This window comes from Poecilia reticulata, chromosome 16 (assembly GCF_904066995.2).
Source record: "Poecilia reticulata chromosome 16, P_reticulata-male-v2, whole genome shotgun sequence".
Classification (NCBI taxonomy): domain Eukaryota; kingdom Metazoa; phylum Chordata; class Actinopteri; order Cyprinodontiformes; family Poeciliidae; genus Poecilia; species Poecilia reticulata.
Window position 1 is genome coordinate 28,145,819 of NC_088845.1, and position 15,129 is coordinate 28,160,947.

The 15,129-nt window shown below is 37.9% G+C and overlaps 1 protein-coding gene across 3 annotated transcripts in view; it reads left to right on the forward strand.

The window, feature by feature from the left end:
* bckdhb (branched chain keto acid dehydrogenase E1 subunit beta) overlaps positions 1-15,129 on the forward strand; it is an 86,115-nt gene that overhangs the window by 41,797 nt on the left and 29,189 nt on the right. The window contains exons 10-11 of one of the 3 annotated variants that reach the window (XM_008431930.3): positions 8,128-8,279; positions 9,351-10,162. In XM_008431930.3, the coding sequence (XP_008430152.1) occupies positions 8,128-8,268 (141 nt within the window). In that variant the 3' untranslated portion in view covers positions 8,269-8,279; positions 9,351-10,162. Of the gene's footprint in view, positions 1-8,127; positions 8,280-9,350; positions 10,163-11,226; positions 11,681-15,129 lie in introns of those variants that run through there. The other 2 variants (XM_008431929.3, XM_081616879.1) reach the window with 2 other exon arrangements.

The following is a 15,129-nucleotide window of genomic DNA, read 5'->3' on the forward strand; positions in this document are numbered from 1 at the left end:
GGTCCAAAAGAGTACATTATTCCAGGAAGAGGTGTTGTGAACTACAGTGTTGTGCTCTTGAAAGATCTAATCATCGCCCTCTGACGATTAGAGGAATGCCACCTGCAACATCTCCAGTTGGACACCCCGGCACAACCAGATGCCCCGTCGTTCAACCAAAGGAAATTTGGTTGAATGACCGAATTTCCTTTGGAGCAGATGAAGTCTGCTCCTCTCTAGAAACTGATGCAGAAAACATCTGAAGTGGGATCTCTCTGGCATCCCTGAAAGCCATTAAAACTTGCCAGTTTTTTCTTCCACTTTGTAAGCTCCATTGTACCATTTAGTGCTCCCTAGCAACCCCTAAAAAGGTTATTTAATGATGTTATTATTCTTTAAGCCAGTGGTCTCAAACTGCCTTGAGGGCCAGAGTCCTTCAACTTTTAGATGTCTCTGCTTCCGCACACCTGGCTCCAATATTAGCTCATCAGCAGAGCTCCGAAGAATTTGACTGTATGCTGGGGAGACAGTTTCACCATTTAATTCAAGTGTGTTGGACTAGGAACAAATGCCAAGAAAAAAGAAAAAAAATGGCTGCAAAGGAGATGCTTTTGATTCCCATCACAAAAGTCACTTCATCAGCAACCAAACATTACTACTGGTGCAAAAGACTAAGAAGACGACAGGAAGTGGTAGGAGGATGACGGCTCTGTACGTTTTTTTACTGATTTGTTGCATCGACAATCTTATTCACATGTGATTTTAATTGCATTTCTTATTTAATGGAAACACCGCAATTGTGGAATTCTCTTTTTCCACAATATTTCGACATTAGAGGAATATTGGAATCTGCGCACAGGTGTAAAAGAAACGCAGCTACAGTGACAAAGCAGTTATTTCAATCACATATGGCAGCTCATAATGGTCAACGGTGATATCATCAGTTGTCTCAGTTGAGTGGATAAATGTCTTGGATCTCTTGGGTTAAAAACAAGAAAGAGAGACTGAGAAAAACAGTTGGAACATTAATATAGGAAGGTTGGGATATTGTCTGCTAGAAATGTTTTTATGGTGACATTTCTATCAAAAAATGTTAGATTACTTTGTTTAAAATGGCCAGAAACACTTATTTGTGTCCAATATTCGTAATACTTAACATTTGTACTGTTTTAAACTACATTTGATTTACAGTCTTCTGCTTGTATTTATCCACAGTCTACTGATAGTTGACACACTCAGACAGGAAGGAATTATGGGATATATTTGGCCACAATAGATGCACCAGGTGCTTCCATCTTTTGCCTAAAATGAAGGACTGATTTGAAGGCTGCATTTGGAGGAGTTTTCAAATTGGGTCAGCATTTGTCATGCGGCTGAGACATGATCAACTTTTGAAGAATGCAGCCGCTGAATGGAAATTCACATATTTACCATAGTGGTGAACTTTCACCATATTTAAGCTGAAACATTGTTGCTGCTGGTGGTGTGTCCTCTCAACTGTAGACCTCACAGCACATGCATTTCCTGTGAACTGAATGACACACACACACCCGCACACACACGCATATCCCAAATTGAAACAAAAAAATTTTTATATGTATTTTTCGGTATTAAATTAGAGTATAGGGTTTTTGCTCTTTCCCAAAAGAGCGAAATCTTCTTAAAGAGACTGAGAGCCAAATTCAAGACGTTAAATTGAGAAGTCAAATTTCTTTTAAGTCATGTTTGATATATATATATATATATATATATATATATATATATATATATACATATAGCATTTTTTATTACAGCTAAGAGTAGCATAGTGACTTGACTGTGCTTTGTGTCTGGAATATACTTAATACTGCCCCTCTACAAGAGATATTCCAATAGTGTCATTTCGACATAATGACACTATCAGAAGATAGTAATTGGTGCAACAATGGCGTGACGTTTTTCTTGTTGTATGTTGTTGCTGCAGCTGCACATATGTGTCATTTTAACTGTTTTACCAGCTAATTTCTTTTAATTGGTTAGGTTTGTTGTTTTTATGGGGGACAAATCCTCTTTATTTATTGAGTAATGATTGAACTCCTCAAAGCAAAAGTGATGTGCCAGCATATCACCCACAATGAGCTGGTGGTGTTTTTTTTGTTTGTTTTGTTTTCCTTTTCCCTGAAATGGAAACTTACAACTATCCCCAGCAGCCTGGAACATCAACTTAGTACCAGTAATTGTTTTATATTTATGATGCCAAACTATATCAACAAATAACCCAACTCCACACAATGCTGTTTCCTTTCTAGTTTTAATTTGCTGTGAATGCCATTTTTGTTTTGTTTTTTAGAATTATATAGAAAAAATAATCATAGTGTTACATGTTTTTTACCTGATAAATGTAATGTTGCATCACAATTGATCAAGCAGCATTGTCTTAATAGGGGGCGGGGTCTTGGAGTACTTTGTAGACTCATTGGTTTGGCTCCCCATTGCGCCAATGTTATTGAAGCTAACTAAATCCAACATTCATCCTGTCACTCAGGAGTTTCTGTAACGCTCTGTGTTCAAAGACTACGATCTACATTTTACCACAGCATGTGGTGAGAATGAAGACCCCCCAACATTATCTTCCATATATTCTGAATCAGAGTCTTTTGCCTCGCTGTAAATGTCACTGTTGCTCCTCAACCTGTTGTTCTCTTCACAAAATGTTTGAGTGTTTTCACAGCTGATAGCCTGGAAGACTCCAATTGGGGACCAAAAATTGCAACATTTGTTACATTTTCAACTGGTGCGGTTCGCTTTCACACTACACCGAGTAAAAGAACCAAACGCTTTGGAAAAACCGGTTCACCTCCTCGCCTGTGGTGGCGCTGCATCAAGAACCACTGAAGGAAAAGACACGAAAACCTCTAGAGACGACACTGAGCGCATCTTACTTCTTCACAAAATGTAAAACAGAGACGTAGCTGTAGGTTTTGTCTTTTGTCGTTGGTAAAACACCATGAATCATTTCTCCCTCTAGTGCTAGATTCTCACATTTGGTTTTTTTGTATTTACCCAGAATGCCTTGTGCTGCAGTCCACTTCCTGCTTTTAGAGCAGTCTCTGGTCCGCTTGTATCAAGCAAACTGAGACCAAGGTTTTTAGGCGGACCAGAGTTTGCTTTTTTGCTCTGAATCAGAGTTTGATTGCTCATATACACCTCCCCAAACAATTTCTAGACAAACGGATTAAACTGTGTGAATGCACCCCAAAGTCCCTCGAAAAACTAATTTGTATACAGTGTATTAGTGTGATGCTGCAGGTAAGACGGTATGGGGGATGTATCACTGCTACCTTGAAAGACTAAAGCCTACACTCACAATAACAACACAAGTCCATGCTTTTCTGTCTGATCAAAATACAATTTCAGATATACCAAAAGCAGTTATTGCCATTTTTCCACAGCAATTGCCTTGAGGTACATTTTCAGCTGAAACACTGAGAGACTAACTGCACTAACAGCCCCATTAAGGCTCTGACCCAACCAGGAAAACATACTTTAAAGCTGCATTCTTGACACAGTGGAAAATCTGAATTCTTCATGCTTTTCAAGCTTATTTCACAGGAATGGGATTTCTGAGCAGAAAACTAGACTTTCAATTAATACCCTCCCACAAGTTTGCACCTAGAGCTAATTAGAATATGGACAGCTTAAACGACATGTGACCTGCTACCAGTTTGTGTGAGCCCCGGTCAACCCACATGAACTCGTATAGAAGTGGCTGTAGGAACTTTGCCGTCTCTGTGGGTGTTTCTGACAATCAGACACAATGTGATCAGTGCAAAGCTCCGGCCGCGCTGGAAAGTATTTTTAAAAATCCTTTGCCGCTGGAGGACACAATTTTTTTTATTTATTTTTTTTGCTGCTCCCATGTTAACATATTTTTATTCTGACATTTAACTATATTACATATAATGATGCACTTCCTCAAAGCTAAACAATGATTTGAATGAAATCTGAGTTGTGTGGCCGTTCCCTGTCCAGTTTTGGTGGCAGACAGTCAGACTACTGTATTTTCCTCCCACTTCCAGTAAATTTATTTAAAGGAGATTACAGATCTCATCCAGACTAAAGAGCAGAGTCTACAGTACAGTCTGACTGTTTGTCTGCATGCAGAGAATTGGTTGTTGACTCGTCATAGGCTAGCTTTCACAGCAACATCTTCACCAATAAAATAATATTCAACTTTTTTTTTTTTTTCAGTTTTACTTCCATCTGTTAAAATCCTCCAAACAAACCCAACACAAAAGCTCTTTCATGCTCTTAAATTGATAATTAGATGTATATTCTAAGAAAAAGCAAGACCCAGCATGACAAAATGTTACGGTAGCAGCAGGTTTGCATGAACAAAAAGCTTTTCGAGTGCATGCCTGTTCACTTCTGAGAAAGTTTGCTAGGTTCACAGATATTACATTGAGGTTCGTCCATTGAACACTTGCTGTAGCACTCTTATTAAATGCTGCTTAATAGAGGATTATTACATCAGATTCATAAGCTTCAAAGCCTCTTCTCTTTAGTTTTATCTGTTCAAAATCTGGACAATTGACAGCACTTCTAAATAGCATACCAGAAAAAACAGTGGCACAAAAAGTAGGTACCGTATTTGCCCTGGACCGTATTTTCCAGACTAAAAGGCGCACTTGAATTTGACCAAAAAATGACAGTGACTTTATACATTGTTCTGGAGTAAAACAGCCCCCTCTAGAGAATTGATATGGATTAATTCTGGTTTTGCTTATTGTGATCTATTGATTTTGTGTGGTAACAGGCTCTCACGGCGCTTTGTCAAAATGTTTTAGTTACATTACGGCTACCAGGAGTGTTGCGGAGTAATACGTCTACTGTGTTTTGACTGTCTTGACTTATTTGACAGTTTTGTTTTGCTTAATGCGCCTTACAGTCCGGATGATAAAAGATCGAACATAGACCATTCATTGACAGTGCGCCTTATAATCCAGAAAACACATTATTCACTATAGTCGACTTACAGGGGTTAGAAGGGGCGCCTGAATTATTTCTAGTCTGGATTTTCTGTATTTAACAACTGTATTTTTTTTTCCCATAATACAAAAATCACTCAAACTGACTCACTGAATAAAGAGCGGTCTTTAAACACCAATCACAAACCCTCAAGGACGTGGACATTTGTCAGCACATGAAAACGCTCTGCAGTCTAAGAGGAAGGCAAAAGTAGCAGCGGAGAACATGAGGGGTGAGGGGGGGGGAGGGAGGATTTGTTGGACTAGTATCGTCATGTTCATTAAAGCTGATGAGATTAAATTAGCTGGGTGGAGCGTGCTGCGTGTCCTGAGGTCCAGCCCTACAAGCCAAACCGAACCAGATGAAATGAGTCCGATAGAGGCATTCAGGAGGATCGGTGGCAATTCTTCATTCTCTCTACACCAGCTCAGTAATTATCCTGACAAATTAGTCAGCTGCAGAATTAGAATCAGCTTTATTGGCCGAGACGCTGCGCAGAAACAAGGAATTTGGTTTGGAGTGCTCACATGCGATAAGTATATAGATCAATCAACTTTAGAGGGTTTAAAATAAATGATGAAGAGCAACGGTATGTGCTGTGGGTTGTCACTGTTTATTTCTATAAGTTTTGAAAACAGAATATTTTATAGGTAGATCCGGTCCAGTGTTTGTGTCCTGAGTAATTGTAGGTTCTTCTGGCCATTTAAGACAACTTCCATAAAAATGTTGCTCCCCTATTTAGTCAAATAAGCATATGAATATCATAAATTGTATGTAAATGTTTCAGATATATCAATCTTGTATTTGATAGATTTACAGACTGTTTACCATGTAAGAACACTGCTAGTGCACAGCCTTTCTGCTGTTAATGGTTTCTTTTGGAGATAATTTGGTTCTGGGAAGACATCTGTTTTATTTTATTTATTTATTGCTGATTATTTTCGTTGCAAACATGTTTAGAGTTGACGGTTTCGTCAGATTGTTTCAGTGAGACAAAGAGGGAATCAAACGGTCGACAGTCAAATAAAAGTGGGAATCTTCATGCACTTAGCAACTGGATTCGATTACGATTTAGAGCCGTGATTCAAGCACACTGCAATTATCGACGTGTCAATTATCGTTTCTACACATCTTGAACTATCAAACGGCTGGCCTTGGAGAACACTTGGAAAAGATGAAATGGAAAGTCCAAGATCTTTGACTTCATCAGTAACTAAAATCAAATCCTTATTAGCAAAGCCACAGTTTCCATCCTACATCTTATACAGCGAAGATATGTTTGCATAAATGTGATTCTTACTCAAAGCATACATGCTAATAGCTTGTACATATTGGTGATAAAATGAGCAAATATGATTGAAAACTGTTTTTTGCAATGCATGTCCATGCATCACATCTCAGAGCTACTTTTCTTGCTTTCTTCAGTGACTTGGTGACTTTTTAAATGTATTTCATAGAGGCATATTGAACCTTGGCTCCGAGGAGAACAATATAGCATGAAAATTCAAGTTTACAGCAAATCCTTTACTTAAAAGTTGGAATTAGCTTTGTAATTAGCTCGACCTTTTCCTAGAAGAAAAGTTGGATGATGTGCAAACATGTAATATGGTTTCGCATGTTTGTCTGTTCACAGAATAAATTTTTTAATGGAAAAAAGACGAGGCAAACGAAACAAAAGGAAAAACACCCACGGTTGTTTCTCCCAATTTTTTTTTCCTTTCTTTTTTTGTGACTTGCAAAAATTGAAAACACAGACATTCCCCTCATTAAATGTGACATTACTCAGGATTCTGTCAGATGTTTTATTGGAAATGAAAAGCTTTGGATGCAGTGAACATGTCCTGCCTTGTCAAATATCTACAAGCGTGACTGTCGGCGTGCGGATTCGTCGCTTGTGACGCAGTCGGTCAATCAGTCATGAGCTTTCATCGCGGGTCATTTGCTCGGTTTGATCTAAACGGCCTCTATCTAATTGCCCTCTGGAGGGGGTGTTGTCCAATTTACAACATTTTTGTTGGAAAGAGAAGAATAGTTGGTAACACTTTATTTGAAGGGGTGTGCATAAGACTGACATGACACTGTCATAAACATGACATAACATCTGTCATGAACATGAAGAAGTCTTTATGAAGTGTCATTCGGTAAATAATGACACTTTTAATGCAAAGTTGCTCAAAAAGTTGCATTGAAAGTCCATTAAAAATGCCAACTTTGCATTAAATTATAATTTACAAAATAATGCATAGACATCCTGAGTATTGTCCCACTTTGAGGAACCCTCCATTTGATCCTAAGTATTTCTGAACAATAAAACAGACATTCTGCTACTTTGCCCAGATTCTAAGTGCTTTATGCTTCATGTTGATGGTGTATATCGGCATAAGAAAGTGTCTTTAATTAGCTAAATTGACAGTTGGGAAAGGTTACTTCCCACAAATCAAAGATTGATGGTAATTTTTTTTTGAGAGAGAGAGACGGAGAGAGAGAGAGAGAGAGAGAGAGAGAGAGAGAGAGACTGTCCAAATAACTTAATCAAGCCAGATTGGTTAACACCGTTTTTCTCTACTCCACTCCCAGCTGTTTTAAAATCCACCAACCAATTTTATTAAAACACAAAAATCATCAGATTTAGGCTAAAAATGGTTTAAAAGGAGCAAAGTTCCTCGCCACATTTTGTTTTGTTTTCGCCTTCTGCACCCAAGCTGCTTCTCCTCCTCCTCCTCCTCCTCCTCCTCCTCCTCCTCCTCCTTCTTCTCCTCCTCCTCCTCCTCCTCCTCCTCCTCCTCCTCCTCCTCCTCCTCCTTCTCCTTCTTCTTCTTCTAAGCCAAAGCTTCCAGCGCAACCATCACATCTGTTCCAGACTACCGCATTAGGATTTTATTGTTGTTAAGCTTTCACTTGCACTATTTGAACCTCTTGTGCAGGCATGTGTCTGCTTGTAATTACCGACAGTGTCAAAGCCATCTTGGTATGCGTCGCATAAATCAAAGTTATGGATTTGTCCTTTTTTAATTTGCTCTGACAAACCAGTTCTAACAGTTTGTGCCATGTATTTATGTAATGAGCCAAAACTGTGGGATTAGATGGGTTGTTTTGAACCAACAGCAACTGTTTTTTTTTGTTTTGTTTTTTCCTTTGCAGGAGGAGTGCTTCCTTAACCTGGAGGCTCCTATAGCCAGGGTCTGCGGGTACGACACCCCCTTCCCGCACATCTTTGAGCCCTTCTACATCCCAGACAAGTGGAAGTGCTTCGATGCAATCAAGAGGATGATCAACTACTAAAGCCCTGTCAGGTACAAACATCCAATGGCTCCTTTTGAACTAAATTGATAGAAGAGAGACATTTTTTATATGTTTAAAGTCTTTTTGCAATTAACGTGTGTTAGCTTGTTTTGTTTTGTTTTTTCTTTGCAAAAATATAATTACTAAGAACTCAAAACTAGGCAATCTTTAGTATATTGGTACTGGTCCAGTAAATAAATCATTATTACTATTACTATTATTTTATTTATTTTTTTTTACATCATTCAGATTCCAATCTTTCCAATGGACAAATTATTTTACAATAAGTTGCAATAAAAACAGCAACACTTCTAAAGACCTTGCACTAACTCAGAGAATAGACTTTCAAAAAAACTTGTGTTTGTTTATAAATCACTGAACAGATTGGCACCAAAATACTTTAAGGACCTGCTGTTGCTGATCTTTAACCAGAAGACCTCTGAGGTCCTCTGGTTCTGGTTCTGGTTCTGCTCTGCATCCCCAGCGCCAGGACCAAACGTGGAGAAGCAGCATTCAGCTTATGCACCACAAATCTGGAACAAACTTCCAGAAAACTGCAAAACAGCCAAAACACTGAGTTCCTTTAAATCTAGACTAAAAGCCCACCTGTTTAGAGTTGCTTTCGAGCCGTAAACGATGCAACATTGACCCATATATTTAATGATTTTGATTATGGTACTCGATAAAATGTTACGTTTCACTGGTTTCTCAATTAGTGACTGCATGATGTTTTCATGACTTTTTATCTTTGTTTTTTGTGATGTAAAGCACTTTGAAGTGCCTTGTTGCTGAAATGTGCTACATAAATAAACTTGACTAATTGAGTGAATTAATACTCAGCCAGGGGGTGTGGCACTGAACTCCACTGCTGCAACCAGTGGAGGTTAGAAACTCAAAACGTATCGATCAAAGCCATATAGGTGCCAGCATGACTACAAAAGGCAAACAATAAATAAACCAACCAATGAATACAAACAAATATTTAACTCAGTGGTTAAAAATGCTAATTGTCCCGAGAGAGATCGACGGCGCTAAGACCTTCCTCCTGGTTCTGATTGGTTGTTTTTTCATGATGTCAACAGGTTTACAGTATCGATGAGCATCAGAGACACGATCGGCCCAGATTTCCATATTGGTGCATCCCAACCTGAAACAGAACCATCATCAGAACATTTACCTTCCTCCTACAGGCTCTTATTCACTTTAATACAAGTGAAAAAGAGCTTTTTACATTCAAAAAAGCTCTTTTTTGAATGTAAAAAACATTTTACATTCAAAAATGTGATGAGACATTTTTGAATGTAAAATGTCTCATCACATTTTACATTCAAATGTGATGAGAAGGACGTATGTTGCCTTTCGATTTCAGTTTTACACATCGCATGATAGAACAGCTGAAATCTAACCTCAGTTGTGCTAAAGCTCACTTCAGATTCCACTATGTCATAATTTATATCAAAAGCGAACAAAAATGGGGGGACTTGAGTACGCTCGTACAATTTTAGAGGGAAAATAAATTTTTGAATTGTAATCACCAGCAAGTGGAGCTGCCTCCTGAAAAGTTGACTTTGTTGCTATGGAGCACGAAGATGTGTTTTAACTCAATACCAAGAGGGAACAACATCAACAATGACCTCAGAGGAGTAATTGCTTTTCTCCATGAATCTTACAAAAGTTGTAAAACCCTTTCCAACCAATTTGAAGTCCATAATTTCAAGCAGAGGTGATTCACCAGCAGAAGACATTAAAGAAACTTGTCAGATTTTCCAGGTGTTGACATCACAGCGAATGGCTGAAAAAAACATGACAAAGACATGGCACAGGTACACGTCGGGCTCTGCTGGTTTCAGTTAGCATGGTGGATATTAAAGTCCACGGCAAAAACAAAAAAAAACTTGAGCAAGGTTTGCCAGGAGGAAATAGTTGTATTATTTTTTTTCCTGGAAAGAAGGAAGAGCAACTTAGATTTGCAATGTTGCGTCTAAAACGAAGCAGAGATGTTTGGATGTAATGCTCACATAAATGCCTCGTACCGCCTGTTAAACATGCTGCTGGAAAAAAAATAGTCAATAATTCGACCGGGGCTGATTCGAGGTGCTGCAGTAATGATGATATGGAATCAGCTGGGCTCAGACTTGAGTACTAGTAGAACCTGATACAGATGGGATGTTTTTATTATGCCCTGAGATGCAAAACCCAAGGATTTAAAGCTAAAGTATGTAACTTTAGTAAAAAACTAATCAGTTTCTTGCATATTTGTTAGAACTATCATTATGTCATGAGAGTCTAATATGAGATGGTTTGTGAAGAAATCAAGCACCGCTCCCGGTCAACAACCACCAATCAGAGCCAGGAGGAGGGTCTTACTGCTGTCAATCATCATTGTCAGCACTATCATTGCTAATAGTGGAAACACTATTTACGGTTCCAGGAAAACCGTTTATCTGCCGTCATCGGTGTAAACGCTAACTAGCTTTAGCATTCAGGACTCTCTCTACATTTCGAGAAGGTGCTGCAGCATAGCAGAGCGAGCGTGATTTGCAGCGCTAAGACCATCTTGGCTCTGATTGGTTGTTTCTGACCGAGCTCTGTAGTTCTGTAGTTTTTTTTTATTAATGCTATCTGTTTTGTGTTATACTGTCATGACAGAGTAACAGTTTTAGCAAACATGTGTAGCTGCCACCAATTATTATATTTTATTTACTCGTTTCACTGGGGAGTGATGTCAGAAATGCATGTGTTGGAATCCTCCGCATCCTTTCTGATGAGAAACTTTTCTGGGTTTCATAGGAACTCATCCTGAGTTACAGCTTTTCAACTCTTGGCTAATGAGAAAGAATGACACTTTTATTAAACCTTTAATCGAATCCCACATGTCGCCTCTCTTCCTCACTTCTCTGCTCAATCCAGTCCGACGTTTTTGGGGTTTTATTTTTCTTCCATCCTCTCCATCTCCAGGGCCAGCTTCTGGTGGACGTGAACTCCACACTCTCTCCCTGCCTTTTACTCTTCATTCTTCCAGCCAGGACAGTGCGGTGGAAAAACAAAAAGAAAAAAGAAACACTTTGTCGACCATCCAATAAGAAGCGCACAGTCTGGATGGCCTTCATGCCGCACTCTGTTCCTCATTTTAAAAACCTGTTACCTTACCTCCACACTGCAGAGAAGAGACTTGATCAACCGAATCAACAGTGGAGACATGTAGGTTTTAGCTGTTGCATAGAATAACACATTTATTAATAGACAGGGAAATACCTGGTTGAATATGTAACTGCCTTGTTTGTGTGCTGTTACTCTGTAACGTGTCCAGATCTTTTTCCTGATCCGTTTAGTTTCACATGAAATGAAGTGTATCAACATAAACAGTCTGTTCTTTTCGATCAAAATAAAACGAATAGATTTGTTCACAACATTTGGGCTTCGTTGTTTGTGTTTGAATTTATTACTCCGTGGCATTTTTAAACCCGGGCAAAAAAAAATACAAGTTGACTTTTATAATCTGGTCCCAAGATCACATTAATCACACAGATTTTCACACAGAAATAGTCCTATTTTGTTTAGTTTTTTTCTTTTTAATCCAGTACAAATACCTGCGATAACAGCAGATGCACCCATCTTTGTATCAGCCATGAATAATTACCAACAACTTCTAGCAAATGTTATTTTTTCACTTAATGAAACACAAGTAACTCTTGACTTTGCTCTGACTGTGGTTCATTTAAATATGGATGAATATCTATGTTCTGTTTTTAAAAGAATGCTTCGGTATTGGTTTGGTTTGAATGAACATCAAAATGCAGACATTAATAATGATGTGGAACAGGATCATTTTATAGAAGGCAATTATTCATCTGCTTTCACTAATAAATACATATTGTTTAATAAATATTTCATTTTCATTTATTTGACCAGTCTCTGACTGAATCAAAATTTTACCTAGAGACGCACCGATCCGATATTATCGGCATTGGTCACGATATTGAAACAAAATTCTAGATCGGGTATCGGTGACATTCTGCCCGATCCATGAGGACAGATCTATTCATTGTGATTCTATGCTTCGTCATGCTCTATACTCTCAGCAAAGTCATACTTTATTTATTTCTACATTATATTTAGAATCTCTAATTTTACTTTCTGAACCATTTGAAAGTTGTTCACTTTGTTTCTTATTTATTTCACATTGGCTGTTCTACTCCTAATTTCATGGGCTGATCAAATTAAAGTTGTTTTTACATGTTTGACCAAACTTGTGAAGCTATTGGTTTATTTAATTATGCTGTACTGGTGCAGATTTATCAAATAAATTGATAATTCAGTACAGTATCAGTATCAGGATGATAAAAAGTGGACCGGTGCATCCCTGATGTTACTGGATTTGGTTTGGTAGGGATCTTTTCTGTACCTTTATGTCCATTAAAGTCAGTTTATGCTTTAATGTTGCTTTTGGATTCTGACACATTTGATATCATATTGACTTACTGCTAAAACTGCATCCTGCACTTTTACAAATCCTAAATTATGTGTAAACTATTACAAAGAAGGCACATAAATGGTCAGTCAGATGATGGGCCTAAAGAAAAAAAATCCGGCATCAAAGAAAATTCTATTTTTAGAAGACGTTAAGTTATTATTTTCTATGTCCACTTGTTAGCGTTTGGTCTCTGGGATAACTATGGTCTACATGTGTTTGCTATAATGTGGGAGGATGTCAGAACACCTGGAAAAAACAGGCAAAAAAAAACAAGAACGGGTTGTATTTTTCTTGAGAGGCAGAGGTATTTACTGTTAAGAAGAACTGTCGGTTTAATTGAACACGTTTGTTTGCAGGATGAAGACGTAGTCGAAGGATGACGCAATCGTAACCTTTTTGGATTATGATCTGATCTGATTTGAGTCCTGACCTTTATGCTGCTGTCAGTCAGTCATACATTCACAATGTTGGTTGGTTTTAAACTAATGACTTGAAGTTGAATGAAAACTGTAGGAAAACTTCAAAAGTGCGATCCAGTAGCCCCTGGCAACCTATACAGGAAATAAACGGGACATAAATAATGCACAAGCTACGGTAAGACCCACTGGTCAAAAGTTTACATAAACATTAATGTAATTATGACTATGGGGGTTTAATGTCTTATTTACACCAGTATATCTCTAAACTGTTAATTTAGTATGACTCAGATCTGTTCTAAACCATTTTTTGATGGTCAGGATCAGGAAAATCACTCTTGGCCTAAAAACCACCGAGACTCAAATTTATCTTGAACTTGAAACTGGTGGGACACCAACATGACAACATGGAGAGTAAGTTTAACAGCAACATGAACTTAGACGTTACCCACAAAGAAAGAGGGCGGGGGGAAAATCACAAGCAAACAAAGAACCCAGTACAACACTGAAACGTTCACGACTCAAACTGCAGGCGGAAAAGGAAAAACCTTCTGGATGAAAACGTTTCTGGTCAGAGGAGACTGATGGATCCAGTTGACTTCACGGTGAATCAACTGTCCAGCATGGTGGTGGCAGCATCATGCTGAGGATGTCTCGCTTCCATTGGTTCTGTTGATGTAGTTCCCACAAAACGACGATCCGAAACGCATTAAAAGGAATTCTGAGTTAGTTAAAGTCAGCTAACATTGAGCTACTTGAATAGCTTTGACTAAATTCCTGAACTACGCTTAAAATCACTGTAAATACCAGGAAACAAACAAGTTTAAATGAGCTTTGCCATTTTTGATTGGAAGGTTGGTGGAATATTAAGCCAGAAGTAGAAGTATGTCGGGATTGTGTTTATGGCAACAAAAAGTTATGTCTGGGCACCTTGTGAAGAAGCATTCCTTTTCATAGACTAGAGTAGAAAAATCCTTCACAGTGGGAAAATTCAGGTGTAATAGCATCAAGATATGTAGGTACACACAAAAATAAGTGTTAAACAGGTATTTTAAAAAAGTTAGATTGATAAATACTGTAGGGTAAAGAAAATATATTACAATATTGTGCAGTTTTTTTACATGCATAATGTGCAGGATTATTTGTGCATTAATAAAACGGTAAACTTTTTACAATATTCATAAACAAAAACGGCAGAAAACAAGATGCCCAATACCAGTTCAAATGTTATTTAAAATGAGTAAAACTGAAAAGGAAGGATGTCCTGATACACAGCTTTCTGCACAGAGGCTCCATCAGTCTGTCATTGGAGAAGCTCTATGTATAACCATGTGTGTATACTGTATATATGAACCTGAATTTAAAATGTTGAGGAAAAGAATAGAGAGAAAACATGCTCACCTAACTCTTGTTTCTAAAATGTTTTCAAGAAAGAATACTCTTTGGGGAAAAAGTTTAAATGTTGCAAGATTGACAAGTACACTGCAAAAACACAAAGTCTGACTAAGTAAATTTGCTTCTTATCTCTGGAAACTGGACCACTTGAAATGGCACATAACTAACTTTATAAATAACTTTTCAGCCAGATATAAGAGCTTGTTTTAAGTCAATAATTCCTTGATATTGATGAAAAATTACTAGTTCCTATTGGCAGATTATTTCACTTGTACCAAGATATTTTTTCCATCTTGAAAGTGGAACCATTTGTCAATAGAACAAGTATTTTTTTGTTTGTGAATATTAAGGAATTATTGAGTTAAAATAAGCTCCTCTGTCTTCCTAAAAAGTTACTTGTAAGTTAGCCTTGTCTCATTTCAAGTATACTAAAATTTTTACACTATAAACTAGACCAAAAATACTTTGTAAGATTGCTTTTTTTTTGCTTTCACAGTGTGGACTCAGTCTGTCCGACCTCGCTATTATTCATTCAAGTTTCAAATGAAGAGCGACGCAGAAACAGACGCCGGTCAA